Source organism: Pristis pectinata, chromosome 13 (assembly GCF_009764475.1).
Source record: "Pristis pectinata isolate sPriPec2 chromosome 13, sPriPec2.1.pri, whole genome shotgun sequence".
Taxonomy (NCBI): domain Eukaryota; kingdom Metazoa; phylum Chordata; class Chondrichthyes; order Rhinopristiformes; family Pristidae; genus Pristis; species Pristis pectinata.
In genome coordinates, this window is record NC_067417.1 from 36048711 (window position 1) to 36066207 (window position 17497).

Genomic DNA, 17497 nt, shown 5'->3' on the forward strand with positions numbered 1-17497 from the left:
TGTGGAAGTGATAACATTTGACAAGAATTGTAAAATAAATTCTTTCTTGAGTTCTTGGATTGAACCATAATAATGATGAAGATAAATGATAATGTATTTTGTATCATCAACAAACTGTGACAATGAAAGTTGATTTTAAAAAACATTTAGAGATGAAATAGTGGATATAAGAATTTACAGTGGGAAAAATGGGCACAAGTGCTTGGCTAAATAGTTTAACATAGGAAAGTTTCTATGCAAAATTATGCACAGGTGCATTATACAGTAAATAGATGGTTCCATCATATAGAACATTTCAGTGCTGAACAAAGATGAGCTGAGGAAAAGAGAAAGGAAACCAGCAACAGAGGAAATAGAAAATAAAAACTTTAATCTCTGCCAAGTCAGATGTAACTTGAGTGAAAGAGAGGCAGAAACCCAGGCAAAATGTGTTCACGATGTGGAAGTACATCCCCATTTTAACCTCATTGAGACTATAATTCCCAGATGGAGCTTTTGAAATGGGAGCCCTGCTCAGGGATAGGACAATAATTGTAAGGTATTGTGCTGCAACCTATGCTTCCTTCTGGTGAGATTCTACTCTGGGAGCCTTAGCTCACAAAACTACACACAGTCTTTGCAGAGATAAGATGTTCAGATTTCTTGTTGTTGAAATGAATAAACAAAGTCCAGTTTGATTAAATGTTCATAATTTTAAATTGATCATCAATTTACCTTAAAAAAAATTGTCTTCACAATAAATGTCACTCAGCAATCTCCAGAATCTAACATAGGCCCTTGATAATTGGTTTACCGTGTAAGTGAGAGCAATCAGTTAATTAAAAGTGGCAGATTAGGCCGTGGGGGCAGAAAATGAACCACCTTCTGCTTCATGTTAGATTTTAATGCTTCCTCACTGTTTAATCACAACATCTTGTTAATACAATTAAAATCAATTAGAGTGGTTGATGGTGACAGCTAAAATTTTTCCAAATGAAAATCCAGTGCAAATACTTAAGTGAAATAGATTTCAGCCCTGCCTCTTCACCTCTTGAATGTGTACTCACATGCCACGCTTAATATTATTCAACTGTTTATCCAAAGAACCTTTCTTTGGACTGTTAAAAGTGCAGATTGGTTAACTGTACCCAGTCTGAGCAATGTTAGACAGCAACACATCTCCTGATCAACTTTACATCCAACTGGTGACTTTGGCTGAATGGTAAACAAAATTTTAGCTTGGGAAACAGAAACATTGGAAAAATACTGCAACACATTGGATGTTACCCTACTGTAGTTGCTACCATTGCAACTTGCAATATTAAAATATTAGGGATGGCACAGTGGAGCAGCTAGTAGAGCTGCTGCCTCACAGCTGCAGTGACCCAAATTCAATCCTGACCTCTGGTGCTGCCTGTGTGGAGTTTGCACAGTCTCCTCGTGACCACATGGGGTTCCCCTGGAGCTTCTAATTTCCTTCAATATCCCAAAGACTTGCAGATTGGTAGCCCAATGTAAATCACCCCCAGTGTGTTGGTGAGTGGTAGAATCTGGGAGGAAAGGATAGGAATGTGGGAATAGTAGCTTGCAGGGAAAATGGGATTACTTTTCAAAATGGGATAGACTTGATGGGATGAAATGGTTTCCTTCTTTGTTGTAAGGAAATGTGGAAAATGACCAGATGGAACAAAGGGTTAAGTAAATGACTTGATAGTAAGCCAAAGCAGAAGAATACAAAGGGTAACTTAGAATTTAATCAGAAATTAATTTTAAGGAACACATTGGTCTGGAATTCTCTCTGGTGAAGGCAAGGTCAATAAAAGGAGGGATGGGATTAAAAAGCACAAATGTTGCAAGTACTTAGCAGGTCTGACAGCATCTGTGGCGATACAAACAGAGTTAACACTTAAAGTTGATAATGAAGTAGCAATTATAGAACTTCATGAGAGGCCAAAATCAGATGATGTGGTAGAGAATGGCAGACATTTGTAAAGTGATTTGGTACAAGGACAGCAGACATTTGGAAATACTCTGAGGGTGGAGGTAGACAAAAGACCACTGGAAGGATTAAATTTGCATATAACAAAGGAATGGTCAATGGCAGCTGGGTTGGGGTAGTGACTTAGCCAGGCACAATTATTTTTCCAGAAATGGAAATAACTAGTCTCTGCGATGGAAAGAATATGGGATTGCAAACAGAGCTCTCAATTGAATATGGAGTGTAAATGGAAGCTGGTCCCCTGTCTGTATAGAGGTTGGGAAGGGGCAGTACAGTAGTGAAGGTGGAGCTGACAAGGAATGAATCTTTGGTGGGAATGAGGGGTGGTTGGTGACAAAACATGGGGCAGAAACATGAGCATGTGGTAATTGTTTAAAATACAGAGGAGCGGAGTTGATGACAATGTTTTTTTTAATTGAAGAAATATCAGTCCAGTTTTGTTTTAAGTTTTTGGGGTTTTTTGGTTTATTATCATTTTTTTTTGATTTGGGGGTTCTTTTCTCATAATTAAATTTCTTTTCAATCTTTCCTTTTGTACCTGCTCACTTAATACGAGAGCGGGAGATCTAGATTACTTCTTTTTTAACTGCTTGTGATTATATATATTACCTGTTATGATTGTTGTCCTGATCTCTTTGCACCGTATGTTTAATTACTAATGTTATATATATTTTGTACTAATTTGAAAATTAATAAAAAGATTGAAAAAGAAAGAAGATATGAACCACCTTGACGAAAAGACTTGGGAAAAAGGCTCAATTTCTATTTTTAAAAATGTAGAATATTGCTGTTAGCTTCCATTAAAAAAATTTTTTAACTCTCTCAGAAAGCAAATTGTCCATTTCAAAGCCAGACAGGTAGCAGCACCATCTGCAATCCCACACCTTACCTGTACTTTTGAAGTACTGATTCTGCAGAACTCAGCCACTGAAGTAGAAAACATCTGCTCCTTCTGTTTTAAAGTCGTTTGGTGGTATGTTATTTGTAGAGGACAATTTCAAAAACAAATTCACTGTGTGCTATTCTGTTCTCAGGTCCAGGCTTGGTGTTTGTGATCTATCCTGAAGCAATCTCTACACTCCCAGGTTCAACATTTTGGGCAATTATGTTCTTCATAATGTTGTTGACGTTGGGGTTTGACAGTTCAGTAAGTGACCTGTAATTTTGCCTATTGTTCACCATACCAAATATTCATGGTACTTCAATTTTAACACGACTTTCCTAATATCCACTTTACAAGACATTGAATCTCCTGTCCAGATGAAGGGTCTCGTCCAAAATGTCAACTGTCCATTTCCCTCCACAGATGCTGCCTGACTCATTGAATTCCTCCAGCAGTTTATCTTTTGCTCCAGATTTCTTACTTTTGTGTCTCAATTTTAGAATCCTGCTTGTTTTACCTTGAAAGATCAGTGTTATTGCAGGATAGTACTGACTTGAATTTGAAATCATTTCCAGTCTACAAAACTCACTGGAGAAACACCAGCTAAATTCTGATCAACGAGCTTGTGTTTCGTGATCAATTTAAATCTTGGGTGGGAAATGGATCCACTTCAGTAGTACAACTACCTCACATGATTATAAAATCCCCCTTGCTAAATAAAACAATTAGACCAGGAATAACCTGTATTGCAGGAGAAATGCAAGTCCAGCAACCACCCTTGTAAGTTCTACTAGAGCACGTTTTTTTAGATCTATATTTTTAAGCACTTATCTGCTTAACTAGGTGAAAAATATACATGATGGGAATGAAACACTTCTTATCACCCACTATCAGAATCGAATGTTCATAGGTCAGTCTCTTCAATACTCCAACCACGTAATTCAACACCAACCGTAAAGCATTACCCATTATTATCATGTTGGTTGTAAAAGCTCTACAAATTTAAATGTAGTGGGCAACACAGACTCAACACACAAAATTAAATTTATTGTTTGACATAAAGTTCACAAGATCTTTTAGACCAATTCCTGATCTAAAGTGGTCACTAAAGTCCAAATGGAATGCCTAAGCTTGGTCTGAAATTCAATTCAAGGCCTCCTTAGTTTTACTTGCACCAGTTGCTGACATCTGATGTGCCTGAAGAGGTAGCATTCCCATTTTTAACAGGTGAAAAATGAGTGGAGAGTCTACAAGCTACTTCTGTGCCTCCTATTTCCTTGTGTGAGTTGCTAACATTTAGTTGGTGGTCAGTGTTTGGGATACAACAGCATCCGATGTATTCTCAGTGGAGCAGATTTGGTTCTAACTCAGATTGAAAGGCCAAAAACAATTGCCAATGCTGGGAATATGAAATTAAGAAAACCCAGAAAATATCAGAAATACTCAGCAAGTCAGGTGGCATCTGTGGAGAGAGAAACAGGATCAGGTTTACAGCTTGATGACCTTGCCGCAGTACATCCTCCCACAATTTTGGCTCGGTTTCTCCTGCCACAGATGCTGCCTGATCTGCTGAGTATCTTTATAACATTTTCTGTTGTTATTTTGGGGTAGGAGATGATAATCTAATATGGGGCCATTGGTTCACTAATTTACACCCCCTTTCTGTACTGCATTTATTCATTTTATTTTGCACAAGTTAGGTTCTGCAGGATTAGAAACAGGGCTAATGTTTCATTAAGCCTCCAGGAACCAACAGTCTTGGTTCTCGATGATGTAAAGAGAGTCTTCTAAAGTGGGATGTTCTCAGCCAATGTACCAACTTTCAGAGAGTATAGTTAAGGCTTTTTTGAATAAAATAAAAATGAGCTGCCAAGAGCAACAGCATTTTTAACCCATCCTGTCATTGTGTGATAAAAATCCTGCAAGTCTCCTGAAACAACACAGGGACTGCATTGATTCAAGACAAAGCCTCATCCAACTGAATTGGGCAGTGAGGGGTGGACATTAAGCGATGGTTTTGCCAACAAAACCTTGATCCAAGAATGAATAAAATGGAAACAAACACATATGCTTTCAATTGGAAAGCATGTACAATAATTTGTAATTAGCAGATTAAAGTATTGATAAAGTTGCCCTTGCTACTGACATTCTTTGGCAGCCAATTAGTAAGGGTGCAGAATGAGAAGTCTGAGCTGAGTGAGTATAAATGCACGTGTTTGCAACAAGTTGCATCTTTTTCTTGCAGCTCGTGCCCCCTCCCAATGTTTCAATGCAAGGCACTATAGTTGGGAATCCAGCTGCAGCCCAGATGTGGCAAGGTTAACAGAAGGAAAAGTGACGGGTGCAAATATTTGGAAATGCAGAACTAGGAGACTATAATTTTGTCTATTCACAATCACCAAATTCCATCCTTTCAGCAGTGACTCATTAATGTTAACAGGGAATTTGTTTATAGCTGGTTGATAAAAATCACTGCTGAGGGAGAAGTACATGCCTCAATCATTTGTATGTAATTTGCTGTATATTCTAAGTGTATTTGGAAGCCAGCTGTGTTTGGGAAACTAGTGCTTTCTTTTGCTCTTCTTGCAAATACAAATCCAAGATAAATACCCCCTTTCACCCATTAGTATTACTTGGGTCCTTCAGTGGTCTCAATAGGCCTGAATGTCCTGGGTCCTGCCAGCAGCCCACAGTGCCTGCCTGTACTAACCTGCTCCAGATATGGAGGGCTGATCGTCACTGCTGAATAGGTGCCCAGTGAGGCACCATGAACTGGGCCCTCCTGCAAGCCTTGGGTTTTGGAAACTGAGGCACTGCCCTGGGAATGCCCAGATGCACTTTGACAGCTTTGCCACTGATAGTCAGACACATTTGAAAACTGCTCAGGTTGGTTAAAATAATGTTAACAACTAATTAAAACACCTTAAAGTTAAGGCAAATAATTAAACACATTAAAATAAAGTGAAATAAGCAAACCACTTACCTTTTCTCACAGGGTCAGTGACCCCATGTAAAATGTAAGGAGTTTTAGTTCTTACACCAGCTATCCCTGGTGGAAAGTGAGACATCTAGCCCCTGTATGGAGAAAGGGCTCTGATTAGATTTGATTGTTCCCAATAACACAACTTATTATCATGTAATCATGATTTAATTATGCTACACTGCCTCTTATCTGGGTCATTTGCTTGATTTAAACAGCTCAACTCCTTTGTATTTTGTCTTTTGAGCCTGGTTTTTACAAGACCGTTCTGCCTCAACAGGTTCTCTGGGCAAGGGCTAGACAGCCTTTTTGGCATCGGTCATTCTGGATTATTCCTGACAAAACCTTTGGAACACAATAGACACTGGGTTTTTGCCATTTGTAGAGATAAACTGCTGAAATGCTTTCTAAATTTCAATCTATGTACAAATAGATGGCTAATTAGCATCATAATTACTATATTAGATCTCTTAATATTGCCTCCGGGATGTTTTAAAATCACATTTAATGGAACAATAATAAAAAAACAATTTATCAAAAAATAATCAAAATCTCCTGAAATCTGACTCATATTACTTTATAGTGATTTTTGCGTTTCATCCAGATGTTTAACAAATGCACGTGGAGGAAAGACGCAATGCATTATATTAGTTAATAAGGTGAAAATAGTAGCAAATCAATTAAAAATAAGTGCAGGTGTGCTTTAAACGTGATTCGCCATGGCCCCCTTTACAGACCACTGATGACGAGCAGTTTTCCTCCTCCCTTGTCTCACAGCACCAAACCATCCATGAATTGGTACCCTGAGGCTGATGCATAAGTTTACAGTAGGGTTGCCAAGGAATGCTTTTTAGTCAGGCTTGAAGGAATCCTGCTGCATCCAAGTCAAAAGAGTTTACTTTGCATAAAAACAGGAAGTGCTAGAAACACTGAGCAGCTCAGGTAGTTTCTGTGGAAAGAGAAACAGGAGTTAATATTTCAGGTTGAACCCCTTCGTAGGATTTCCAGCATCTACAGTTTTTGATTTTCATTGCTTTTACTCTGCCTCAGCCAAGGCTGTGAAACAAGAATTTTGTATACAAACACAGAATTTGCAACATTGACAAAGGATTCTATTCCTTCAGTCCAATTGTAAATGCAAGTGCAATAAAAACATATAATTTTGAACCCTGCATTTATAAGTGAAAGCCTGTACAGGTAATTTGGTCTGTAGTAGTCTTGCAATCAAGGTCAATCTTATATTTCATAGAGGTCAAAAATATCACCACACTCAAGCATTTCATCCACAACAGATGCAGTGTGAGAGATCTACTTTGAGCATTGTATTAACTCTCCCTCCCTGCAGTATTACTGCCAAGGCAGCCAAAAGCCGAAATGTCGTTTAATACTATTAACTCCACGTTTACCTTGAAGTTACACACCATCTTAACTTGGAGAATTGTCAATTCTCCCATCCAAGTCAATACATTCTGGAATTTCTACCACTGTTCAGAACATCATTGCCACAAGAACTGCAGTTCAAGGAGAAAGCCACCTCATCAGGGTAACTTGCAACGAAGAGCAAATGCAGTTTTGCCTCCATCTCTCACAGGGAACATATAGATTGTTAATGCAGTTCTGTGTACTGGGAACACTCAAGAAGAAATTTAGGAGTATGATCTTGATAAGAAAGTCAAATTTTAGTGGCATTTAGCAACATCATCTTCCAAGGTACCACAGTATCAGCACAAACTACCCCCCGTAGGATTTAAAAGCAAAGCTAGTTTTACTTTTTGGGAAATCAGGTAAAATACAAACTTATATTCTCCCTTTCAGTTGCTTTTGAATGTATGGTATATTTCCAGTATGTTCCAAATTTAATACAAAGCTTTATCATCAACGAAAGATACCTTAATCGTTGTGGTTTTAATGTAGTCCCTCATGGTTTATTATTTTCAGATGGGTGGCATGGAGGCAGTCGTTACCGGAATTACAGATGACTTCAAGGTTTTGAAGCAGCATCGAAAGCTTTTCACACTTGTTACTGCGGGTGGAACTTTCCTGGTTGCGATCTTTTGCATCACCAATGTAAGTCTAAATAGCAGCATAATAACACTTAGACTGGAAAATAACACGAAGAGAGTACAACGTAACCTCACAGTACAACATCTGAATGCGAAAGTTCACACTGGGATTAGTAGCCTCTACCATATACTACCCATTTTTTCCAACAAATTTCCATTGGTTTCTACAACGATGGTCCATTTTACTATTGGGCAGCAATTTGAAGTTTGACCCCTGTGCACATTCCAGCTGTAGCAGTTGATGTTGATTCTATTTTTGCCTGGAGCTGACAGTTCAATCAGAGACATAATAAAATCACTAGACAGTCAATTTGTTTTACATTTTGGCCAGTCATTAAACATGGCATCTGACTGAAATAAGCTAATGCAATCTGTACATCAATTAACAGCAGAGTACATACGAGGCTGAACACTAGCTCTCTGACTCATTCTCATACCTCCCCCTGATCGTGGCTTCACCATTAAACATCAATTTCCCAGACTGTCACTGACCTCCTCTGACTATCTTCTCTACACACTTTCAACCTCAGACTCCACCCATCTGCGTCCTCACTGGGATCTACAATCAAAACTGTCCTGCCGGACAAGTTGTTTCAGCCTGTACGTTCTCTATGGAATTCATTTCTCCCGACCATAATAGTATCTTTTTTGTTGTCTCTTCTCACCTGCCTTTGCAGCACTTTTGTTCCCTCCGTCACTTTCCAGTTTCCTGGCTCCAGCCAGTTCATTGTCACCATGGACCTCCACTCCCCGCACTCCTCCGTCCCTTGCCAGGACAGTTTGAGAGCTCTTTGCTTCTCCCAACCTGTCCCCCTCCACTACCACCTTCCTCCATCCAATTGACCTGCTTTTCGCATTGATTGGCTTCTACTTGGACTTCACTAATCCCCTTCAACTAAAAACTGCAGCTGTGGGAATCTATTTGGCTTCATGCCGTCTGGGATGAGTGAGACATCGTTTCTTTCAATCCATCCTGGGAGAGCAGCAAGCAGGTAATAGGTGAGTGGGTGGAACCAGATTGGGGGGGTGGGGGCGGGGCAGTGGTGGTATGATTAGCAGATGGAACCAGGTGGGGGGGAGGGAGGAATTCAAAATTCAAATGTCCTTACTATTAGGTTGTAAGCTAGCCAAGCAGAATACGAGACGTTGTTCTTCCAGTTTGCGTTTGGCCTCACTGTGGTACTGGAGAAGGCCAAGGACAGACAGGTTGGTGTGGGACAGAGGAGAGTTAAAATGACATGCAACTGGACGTTTGGGATGTCCATTGCAGACAGAGCATTGGTGCCCCACAAAACAGTCGCCTACTCTATTGCTGCCCAATAGTAAAACGGACCATCATTGTAGAAATCAATGGAAATTTGTTGGAAAAAATGGGTAGTATATGGTAGAGGCTACTAATCCCACTGTGAACTTACACATTCAGATGTTTCACCAATATAGAGGAGGCAACATTGTGAGCATCAAATGCAGTAAACCAGGTTGGAAGAGGTGCGGTTGAACCTCTGCCTCACCTGGAAGGCCTGTTTAGGTCCCTGGGTGGTGGTGAGAGAGGAGGTGAAGGAATGGGCATTGCTCCTCCTACATCTTACTGATCTAGCTGGTCAAATCCCGAAAGACAAAGCTGCCAGACTTTGTCTGTATCAGGAAGTGAGTGATGCATCCACCCAAAATAACATTGGTAGAAGTGACCATCATACAGTTCCTGTGGACATCCTCATTGTGCTGTGTGGACTTCAATCTTGCTAAAAGGGAGGGACTCAGAACAGATCTGTCAGCTTAAAATTGGAAAACCAAGAGGCCCTGTGTATCGCCAGCACCAGAGATGAACTACGCCACAATTTGTAATCTCATTCTCTAGCATATTTCTCATTACTGTCAAGCCAGGGGATCAACCCTCATTCAGTGAAGCATCTAGAAGGGCATGCCAAGAGCAGCACCAGGTGTGCCTAAAATTGGGGTTCCACAATTGTGAAGCTGCAACACAGGACTTCATGTGTGCTAAAGGAACAAATGCAATAAATGGAGCAAAGTGATCAGACAAACAAACTGATCAGATCAAAGGTCTTCAGTATTGCTAAATCTTGGTGTGACTGGCAGTGAGCAATTAAATAGTCCTCTCTCAAGCATCAGCAGTGTGATGGAAGGTGTTGTCGATATTGCTATCAAGTAGAATTTACTCTCCTACAACTTTGAAATTTGAGATTTGCCAAGACCAGGCCTCATCACAGCCATTATCCAAACCTAGACCACAGAGCTGAATGCCAAAAGGCGAGGTATTAGTGACTGCTTTCAACATCTTGGCAGCATTTGACAATGTGAGGCATCAAGGAGCGTGAGTGAAACTGAAATCAATAAGCATCAAGGGGAAAATATCCAGGGACTGGAGTCATACTTAACACAAAAGGGGGTTGTAGCCAGAGAAACAAAGGACTGCAGATACTGAAATCTAGATGAAAAACACTATGATGCTGGAGGAACTCAGCAGGCCAGGCAGCATCAGTGGAGGAAGAAAAAAAAAAGAAAAATCAGGCAGTCAACATTTCAGACTCCTGAAGAAGGGTCCAGACCTGAAACGTTGACCGCCTGTTTTTCTCCACGGATGCTGCCTGGCCTGCTAAGTTCCTCCAGCATCATAGTGTTTTTCATCAAGGGGGTTGTAGCCATTGGAAGTCAAATCATATCAGCTTCAGGATTTCCCTAAGGGAGTGTCTTGGGTCCAACCATCTTAAGCAATTATACCAATGACTTGACTTACATCATGCAATCAGAAGTGGGGATGTTCAACTGATGATAGGACAATGTTCATTTCCATTCACAACTACTCAGAAAATATGGCAAGACCTAGACAATATTCAGGCATGGGCTGATAAGTGTCAATTAATAATCATACCCAAAAATGCCAAGCAATTTGAACACGAAGCCCAACATCGAACCATGATATTCAATGACATTACTATCACCTAGTCCAACACTATCAAAATCCTAGAATTTGCCAATGAATAGAAACACAGCTGGATCAACCACATAAGTATCTACATCAGCAGATCAGAGGCAAGATATCCTGTGGCAAGTGATTCAATTCCTGAAACCTGGGGGCTTTTCCACCACTGGTGATAAGTTCAAATGTGCAAGACATGCAGAGTTCATTTGGGTTCCTGCCAACATGATTACATACTAATTTGAACTGGTTGGGAAAGCTCCTATCTTTTTCAACAGTGTCCTGCTTTGTCCTTTTTAAGGCTCCCCAAAAAAATGTTGGCTGCCCAATAGTCAAAGGGAACAGGATGAAACACCCACTATTTTCCTCATTTTGCTACCTTTTCCCACTTTGAGAAAAAGACAGTGAAAACAGCCTTATTAACAAGTAGCAGCAGTGTTTTATCTGAGTGGAATGTTTGTTCTGATGCCAAATACTTTACAAGGGAGAAAGTAGGAAGAAGTAGTTTGGAAAATGAAGCATTATCCTTTCAGTGGAACTTACCAATAAATAATCATTAATATTTAGCTTTAAAACATCCATGATAATTGTATCATTTCAATGCAGGATCTCATTAGTGTCAACATAAGCCATTAGTTATGAGTAGACCCAAATCTGTCATATCAACTCTGTTGCTGTGTTTCCTTTATTGAGAAAGTAAAGAGCCAAGTTCCACAGCATATTCTCAAATTTGGAAAGTGTGACAGGGAGGATCAGTCAATCTGGAAGCAACAGCTAAGTGATACCAAATTTGGGCTCAAAAATGCTTAATGATCACAGGAGTAAGGAAAGACTGGAAGAGATTTAGATGACCACAGATTTGAAATCTTGGGAAAGATTGAGTTGTAGAAGATGTGCTGATTAGTGAGTCTTAATACCAAGAGAATAAATTGGCATAGGAAATATACTGTATATTGTGAATCTACCCATCAAGTACACTACAGTGCAAATGAAACATGAATACACCTAAAATTTCCTCTGCGTTTCTTCTCAGCTTTGAGGAGGGGTCAATGCAAACTTGGTTAAGCATGTGTTCATGGTTCTACTGAAGTTTTTGAGGAACCCCAAAAAAATTCCTTGTGACTGTTTCTTGAGGTTTACTGTGATCCTCTATGAATGTGAGCAAACCCAACAGGCTACAGCTGCACACTTGTGCTCACATGCTGCCTTCAGCATGAATCCTTTGTACAAAATACTCATTGTACCAATGTTCTGGATGTAGCAAGCATGGACTCTACACCAGCTGGAAGACTGAATCCACAAATATTAAATAAAACAAACTTGCTTGTGTTTGTTGTGGCAGGGTTGGATGTGCGGGTGAGGTGGGAACAAGGATGTTAAACAATAGCAAATTAAAAAAAAATTTCTCCTTTAAATGATATCTCCAGCTAAATCTCTTCCTTGTTTCTATGGTCATTTCTGTTGGTTAGTTATAGACCCATTATATATGGCTAATGAATAGAATAGGTATGCAACTAAACAAATCAGAAATATTGGCCCCCAGTCAAGAAAGCAAGTGAGATCTTTAAATAGCAAGCAACAAATGTTGAAATGGGAATACAGTCCAACTCTGCAGGTTTACCTTATGTCAAATACTCTTGAACTGCACCAAAATGGTTACTTGACAAACATTAGTTCCTAAATTTCTTTGAAATGGGATTGTTAACTCCTGAAAACAGAGTGAATGTCTGAAGAATAAGAGTTTACTTAAAAATATTTTATTCACAAGATCACAAGATCACAAGATAAGGGAGCAGAAGCAGGCCATTCGGCCCATCGAGTCTGCTCCAAGGAAAAGGGAAAAAGAAATGGGGTGGGAAAAAAGAGAGAAAAAAAAAAAAAACTATTCTAATCCCATTTGCCAGCCTTATCCCCATATCCCTTGATACCCTGACTATTTAGATATCTGTCTATCTCCTCCTTGAACACCCCCACTGATCTGGCCTCCACTGCTGTGCGTGGCAAGGAGTTCCACAATTTCACCACCCTCTGGGTAAAGAAACTTCTCCTCATCTCTGTCTTGAAACTGTACCCTCTAATTCTAAGATTGTGCCCTCTGGTCCTGGACACGCCCACCAAGGGAAACAGCCTAGCCACATCTACTCTATCCTTACCTGTCAACATTTTAAATGTCGCTACGAGGTCCCCTCTCATCCTTCTGTACTCCAGCGAGTACAGTCCAAGAGCCGACAAACGCTCATCGTACTTAAGCCCTTTCATTCCTGGAATCATTCTCGTAAATCTCCTCTGAACCCTCTCCAACGTCAGCACATCCTTCCTAAGATGCGGGGCCCAAAACTGCGCACAGTATTCCAAATGAGGCCTCACTAGCGCCCCGTAGAGCCTCATCAACACTTCCTTACTTTTATACACTATACCTCTCGAGATGAATGCCAACATAGCATTCGCTTTCTTAACCACCGATCCAACCTGGTGGTTAACTTTTAAGGTATCTTGTATAAGTACCCCCAAGTCCCTTTGTACTACCGCACTATCAATCTTCTCTCCTTCTAGATAATAATCTACCCGCTTATTTCTACTTCCAAAGCTCATGTTATTGAAAGCTGTTTCAAACAAATGTTGACCCAGAGTGTATTCCAGGTTCCAGAGCCAGAAATATGCACCCATGTTACAAAACGTGGGCAGCACAGTGGCTCAGCTGGTAGAGCTGTTGCCTCACAGCACCAGAGACCCAGGTTCAAACTCTCAAACACACCGTGTGGAGTTTGCATGTTCACCCTGTGACTGCATGGGTTTCCTCTGGCTGCTCCAGTTTCCTCCCACATCCCAAAGACATGCGGGTTGGTAGGTTAATTGGCCACTGTAAATTACCCCAAGTGTGTAGGTGAATGGTGGAATCTGGGGGAGAGGATGAGAATGTGGGGAGAATTAAAAATGGAGGATTAATGTAGGATTGGTGTAATGGTTAGCATGGACCTGGTGGGCCAAAAGGCCTGTTTCTGTGCTGAATCTCTGATTCTATAACTCCATAACAACAAGTTTCAGTTCTTACCATTTGAATAAGTGTCTGGGCAGGTGGCTCAAGCTCCAGGGTTTGTGTGAGGTGAAGGAGGGTGGGTGACGATGGTCTGGAGAGAGAGAAAATTTAGAGGTTAGGAGCAGCACTGCCATTTTGGGGTTGGGCACAGCCGGAGTTGGAATATGGCACGGTTCAATAGGATAAAGGTTTGGATCCCAGCAATGGGGAAGGGCAGAATGTTTGTGGGTTGAAGTGAGGTGCAGAAGTTTGCAGGCATCTTGATCAAGGACAGTGAGATGGCTGGGTTTGGATCCAGGCACTGGTGGGAGGTAAATTCAGGGGTTAGAGGGAAGAGAGAAGTAGACAATTGTGGGACTCATCCTATCACTGCAATTTTTGGATTACCAAGGATAGATTCTGGCCATCTATCTGCCTCCACTAACCGTATGATTGCCTTTGTTACCTTAATGGCCAAACGATCCATTTTGCTTAAATGGAAGGATCCAATACCGCCTACTACTTTTCAATGGTTCTCTCAAACTATATCATGTTTAAACTTGGAAAAAATTAGGAGTGGTACCGTTGATCCTTTGCTTAAATTCGAGGAAGTTTGGAGTGCATTTATTCAATATTTTCACATAATATAGATCCCCTTGTAATAACCTTTCAACTTAGAGGAATGGAGTTTACGACATAATATTGCTCTGTTTCTACTGAGAAATTTTAGTCCAGTTTTTTTGTTTATTTTTTTTGAATTTTTTTTTCTTTATATTGTTTATAAATGTTCTTACTGTTTTGGGGATTTTTTTTCTTTCTTTTATATTTTATAATAAATTTTCCTTTATATTATATTCATTCACTAAGAGATCATTGTATCTACAGATTTTTTTTATATACTCTATTGTTTTTTATGATTATCCATGCCATGATTGTTCTTCCGATCTCTTTTTATTACATGTACAAACATTGATGTTATATATTAATCTGTATTAATTTGAAAACTAATAAAAAGATTGAAAAAGAAAGGAAGACAATTGTGGGAGTATATTGGTTCAGATTGGTTGGGAGGTACTTGGTGGAGAGAAGGTTTGGACCAAAAGGTTAGAGATGCTGATGATTGCGGGGCAGACTGTTCAATCAGGTGTCAAGGGGATAGGGTTTAATTCCCATCTATAAGGAAAAGGAGGGAAAGTTTTGTGGTTGGAATGGAGGAGGAACTGATTGCAGGGCTCAGAACCAGTAGTGTTAGCTGTAAGTATCAGAGTTCTTCTTGCGGGAATGAGGGGACACACTTGGTTCTTCTGGCTCACAAGAGTGGTCAAGAAAGCAGTGGCCTTCTGCAGCCCCTTCATTTTGCCTCCAGCATTGTTGGGGCCTAAGTTAAATGTCATACTGAAGTGTCCTGCCTTTCCAACAGGAGACATGCATGCCAAGGAACCCATAGCGGTAAAAATGGTGAACTGTAAGGAAGAATATTGGGGTCTGGTCTTACAATTAAAAGTTTTTACAACGCCTCTTCCCTCTATGACTCTGTTCCATCCAACTTAGTAGTTGACATTAACTTCGAGTGGCATTCAAATGCACTTTCATTTTTTGTTACCTGCCTCTGCAGCACAAGACTTAGTGAGTATAATTACACTTCAGCACCGTTCATGCTGAAAGTTTAATGATAAATTGTCTCCTGCGGACAGATGCAATTTATGATTAAAAACAAGACGACTTTGGGTGGCCTCCTGGCAGACATATTTTTCAATCATTAGAGCTTCAGATAGAGTATCGTTGTCCTAATAATTAGAGCCCATATCTTGTTGCTGATTATGAAGTAATTAGGAAGCCTTCCTTGATGTGTATCTTGGCACAGCTTGGGGATTGCTAATATTGTTCCACCTAATTCCTTGAGGGAAGATAACTTGATAATACAAGTTTTCTAACTACACAGTAAGTTCCACGTGAACAAGAGCTTTTAGAGTCATAGTGACACAACATAGAAACAGGCCCTTTTACCCACCTGGTCCACACCAACCATCAACCACCCAATTTACACTTTATTCTTCCCACATTCTCATCAGCTCCCCCCAAATTCTATCACTCACCTACATACTAAGGACAATTTACAGTGGACAATTAACCTACCAATCTGCACTTCTTTGGGATGTGGGAGGAAACCAGGGCACCCAGAGGAAACCCATGCAGTCACAGGGAGAGCGTGCAAACTCCACACAGACAGCACCTGGAGGCCAGGATTGAACCCGTGTCTCTGGCACAGTGAAGCAGCAGCTCCACCAGCTGTGCCATTGTGCCACCCCTCTTTGCTCTCTATCATTTTGGATTCGTGGACTCATTCAGTTCAGTAATATTCCCTGGTATGAAATAAACTTAAAGTGAAAATGACAAATGTATTTGACACAGATCATGGAAAATTCAGTGCTTATACACGCAGGAACAAACCTAATTACATCCAATATTAATATATCAGAGCACAAAATAAACACTTTCAGTTCAAAATATAAATGTTACTCCGTCTCCATTGTCAACCTTTCTTTGATGATCCAAATTACAGAAGGATATTTGCTTTTTAATGACTTAAAGGGCTTCTGATCTTAATCTTTTTCTCATAATCCTGGATATTGTCAAATTAACTACCTCATTGGATCTTGTAACTTTTTACTGTTTTCAAAAACCAGCTAATGTAAACTAAAATTGTGGAAAATACTGATTACCTTTTTCTGCTTCTCATAGGGCGGAATTTACGTGCTCACGTTATTGGACCAATTTGCAGCTGGAACAGCAATCCTTTTTGGAGTATTAGTAGAAGCCATCGGTGTATCATGGTTTTATGGTAAGGTCCTCTTAACTATTCCATTTAAAATTATTTGAATAGTGTTGAAAGGCCTATGGTAAATTGTTATGTAATAAATTAACTCAGTGGTACCCAATATCAGTTTAACTCGGGCATGATACAACATACATGTAGCCCAAGTCCGCAATGTGAACACTTTATCCCTTTGTATTTGTACTGAGCTGCTGCCCATTAAACTTTTATTACTGATGGGGTTTAAACCAAGTTTAATAAAATATAATTTTAAATCATCTGGCTGTAGAGCCAGTTCACAACTTGCTATAAAACCATATGCATATGTAATATAGTAACACAATCTTTTTGGCAACATGCTTATTTTGCACAGCACAGTAACCTCTCTTGTTCAATGCCCATTTTTCCACAGGTGGTCATGGTGAGGAATTTTAAATTCCTAAACGGATCACTTTAAATCCCAGTATTAACTAGCGTTACAATATTCTCTCCTGTTTGTGTGGGTTGCTAGTTTTCAGCCTTGCCATTGCTTGTAGCATTGGGTGACAGCACCAGAAAGCTGGAACTCTATTATTGCCTTTAACCAGCAAGGGGAGACGTGGAAATGAGCAACGGTGCCACCATAAACAGTGCATCTTGGAATATTGTGATGCCATTTGTGACCCATAGAAAGATGTGCACCTTGCATTCCAACCATGCCATGTGAAATGCTTGGCAATAGTATCTGCTGAATAAACCCAAGCTGCAGAAAATAATGACATGGTTAAATCCCTCCTCAATAATCTAGCAATGAACAGAATGAAGAGAATATGAGTGTTTCTCAG

The 17497-nt window shown here is 40.0% G+C and overlaps 1 protein-coding gene across 2 annotated transcripts in view; it reads left to right on the forward strand.

The window, feature by feature from the left end:
* The window catches only part of slc6a2 (solute carrier family 6 member 2), a 113559-nt gene that overhangs the window by 73427 nt on the left and 22635 nt on the right, over window positions 1-17497 (forward strand). For both annotated transcript variants that reach the window (XM_052028027.1, XM_052028026.1), the window contains exons 9-11: window positions 3013-3125; window positions 7780-7908; window positions 16601-16700. In XM_052028027.1, the coding sequence (XP_051883987.1) occupies window positions 3013-3125; window positions 7780-7908; window positions 16601-16700 (342 nt within the window). The remainder of the gene's footprint in view (window positions 1-3012; window positions 3126-7779; window positions 7909-16600; window positions 16701-17497) is intronic.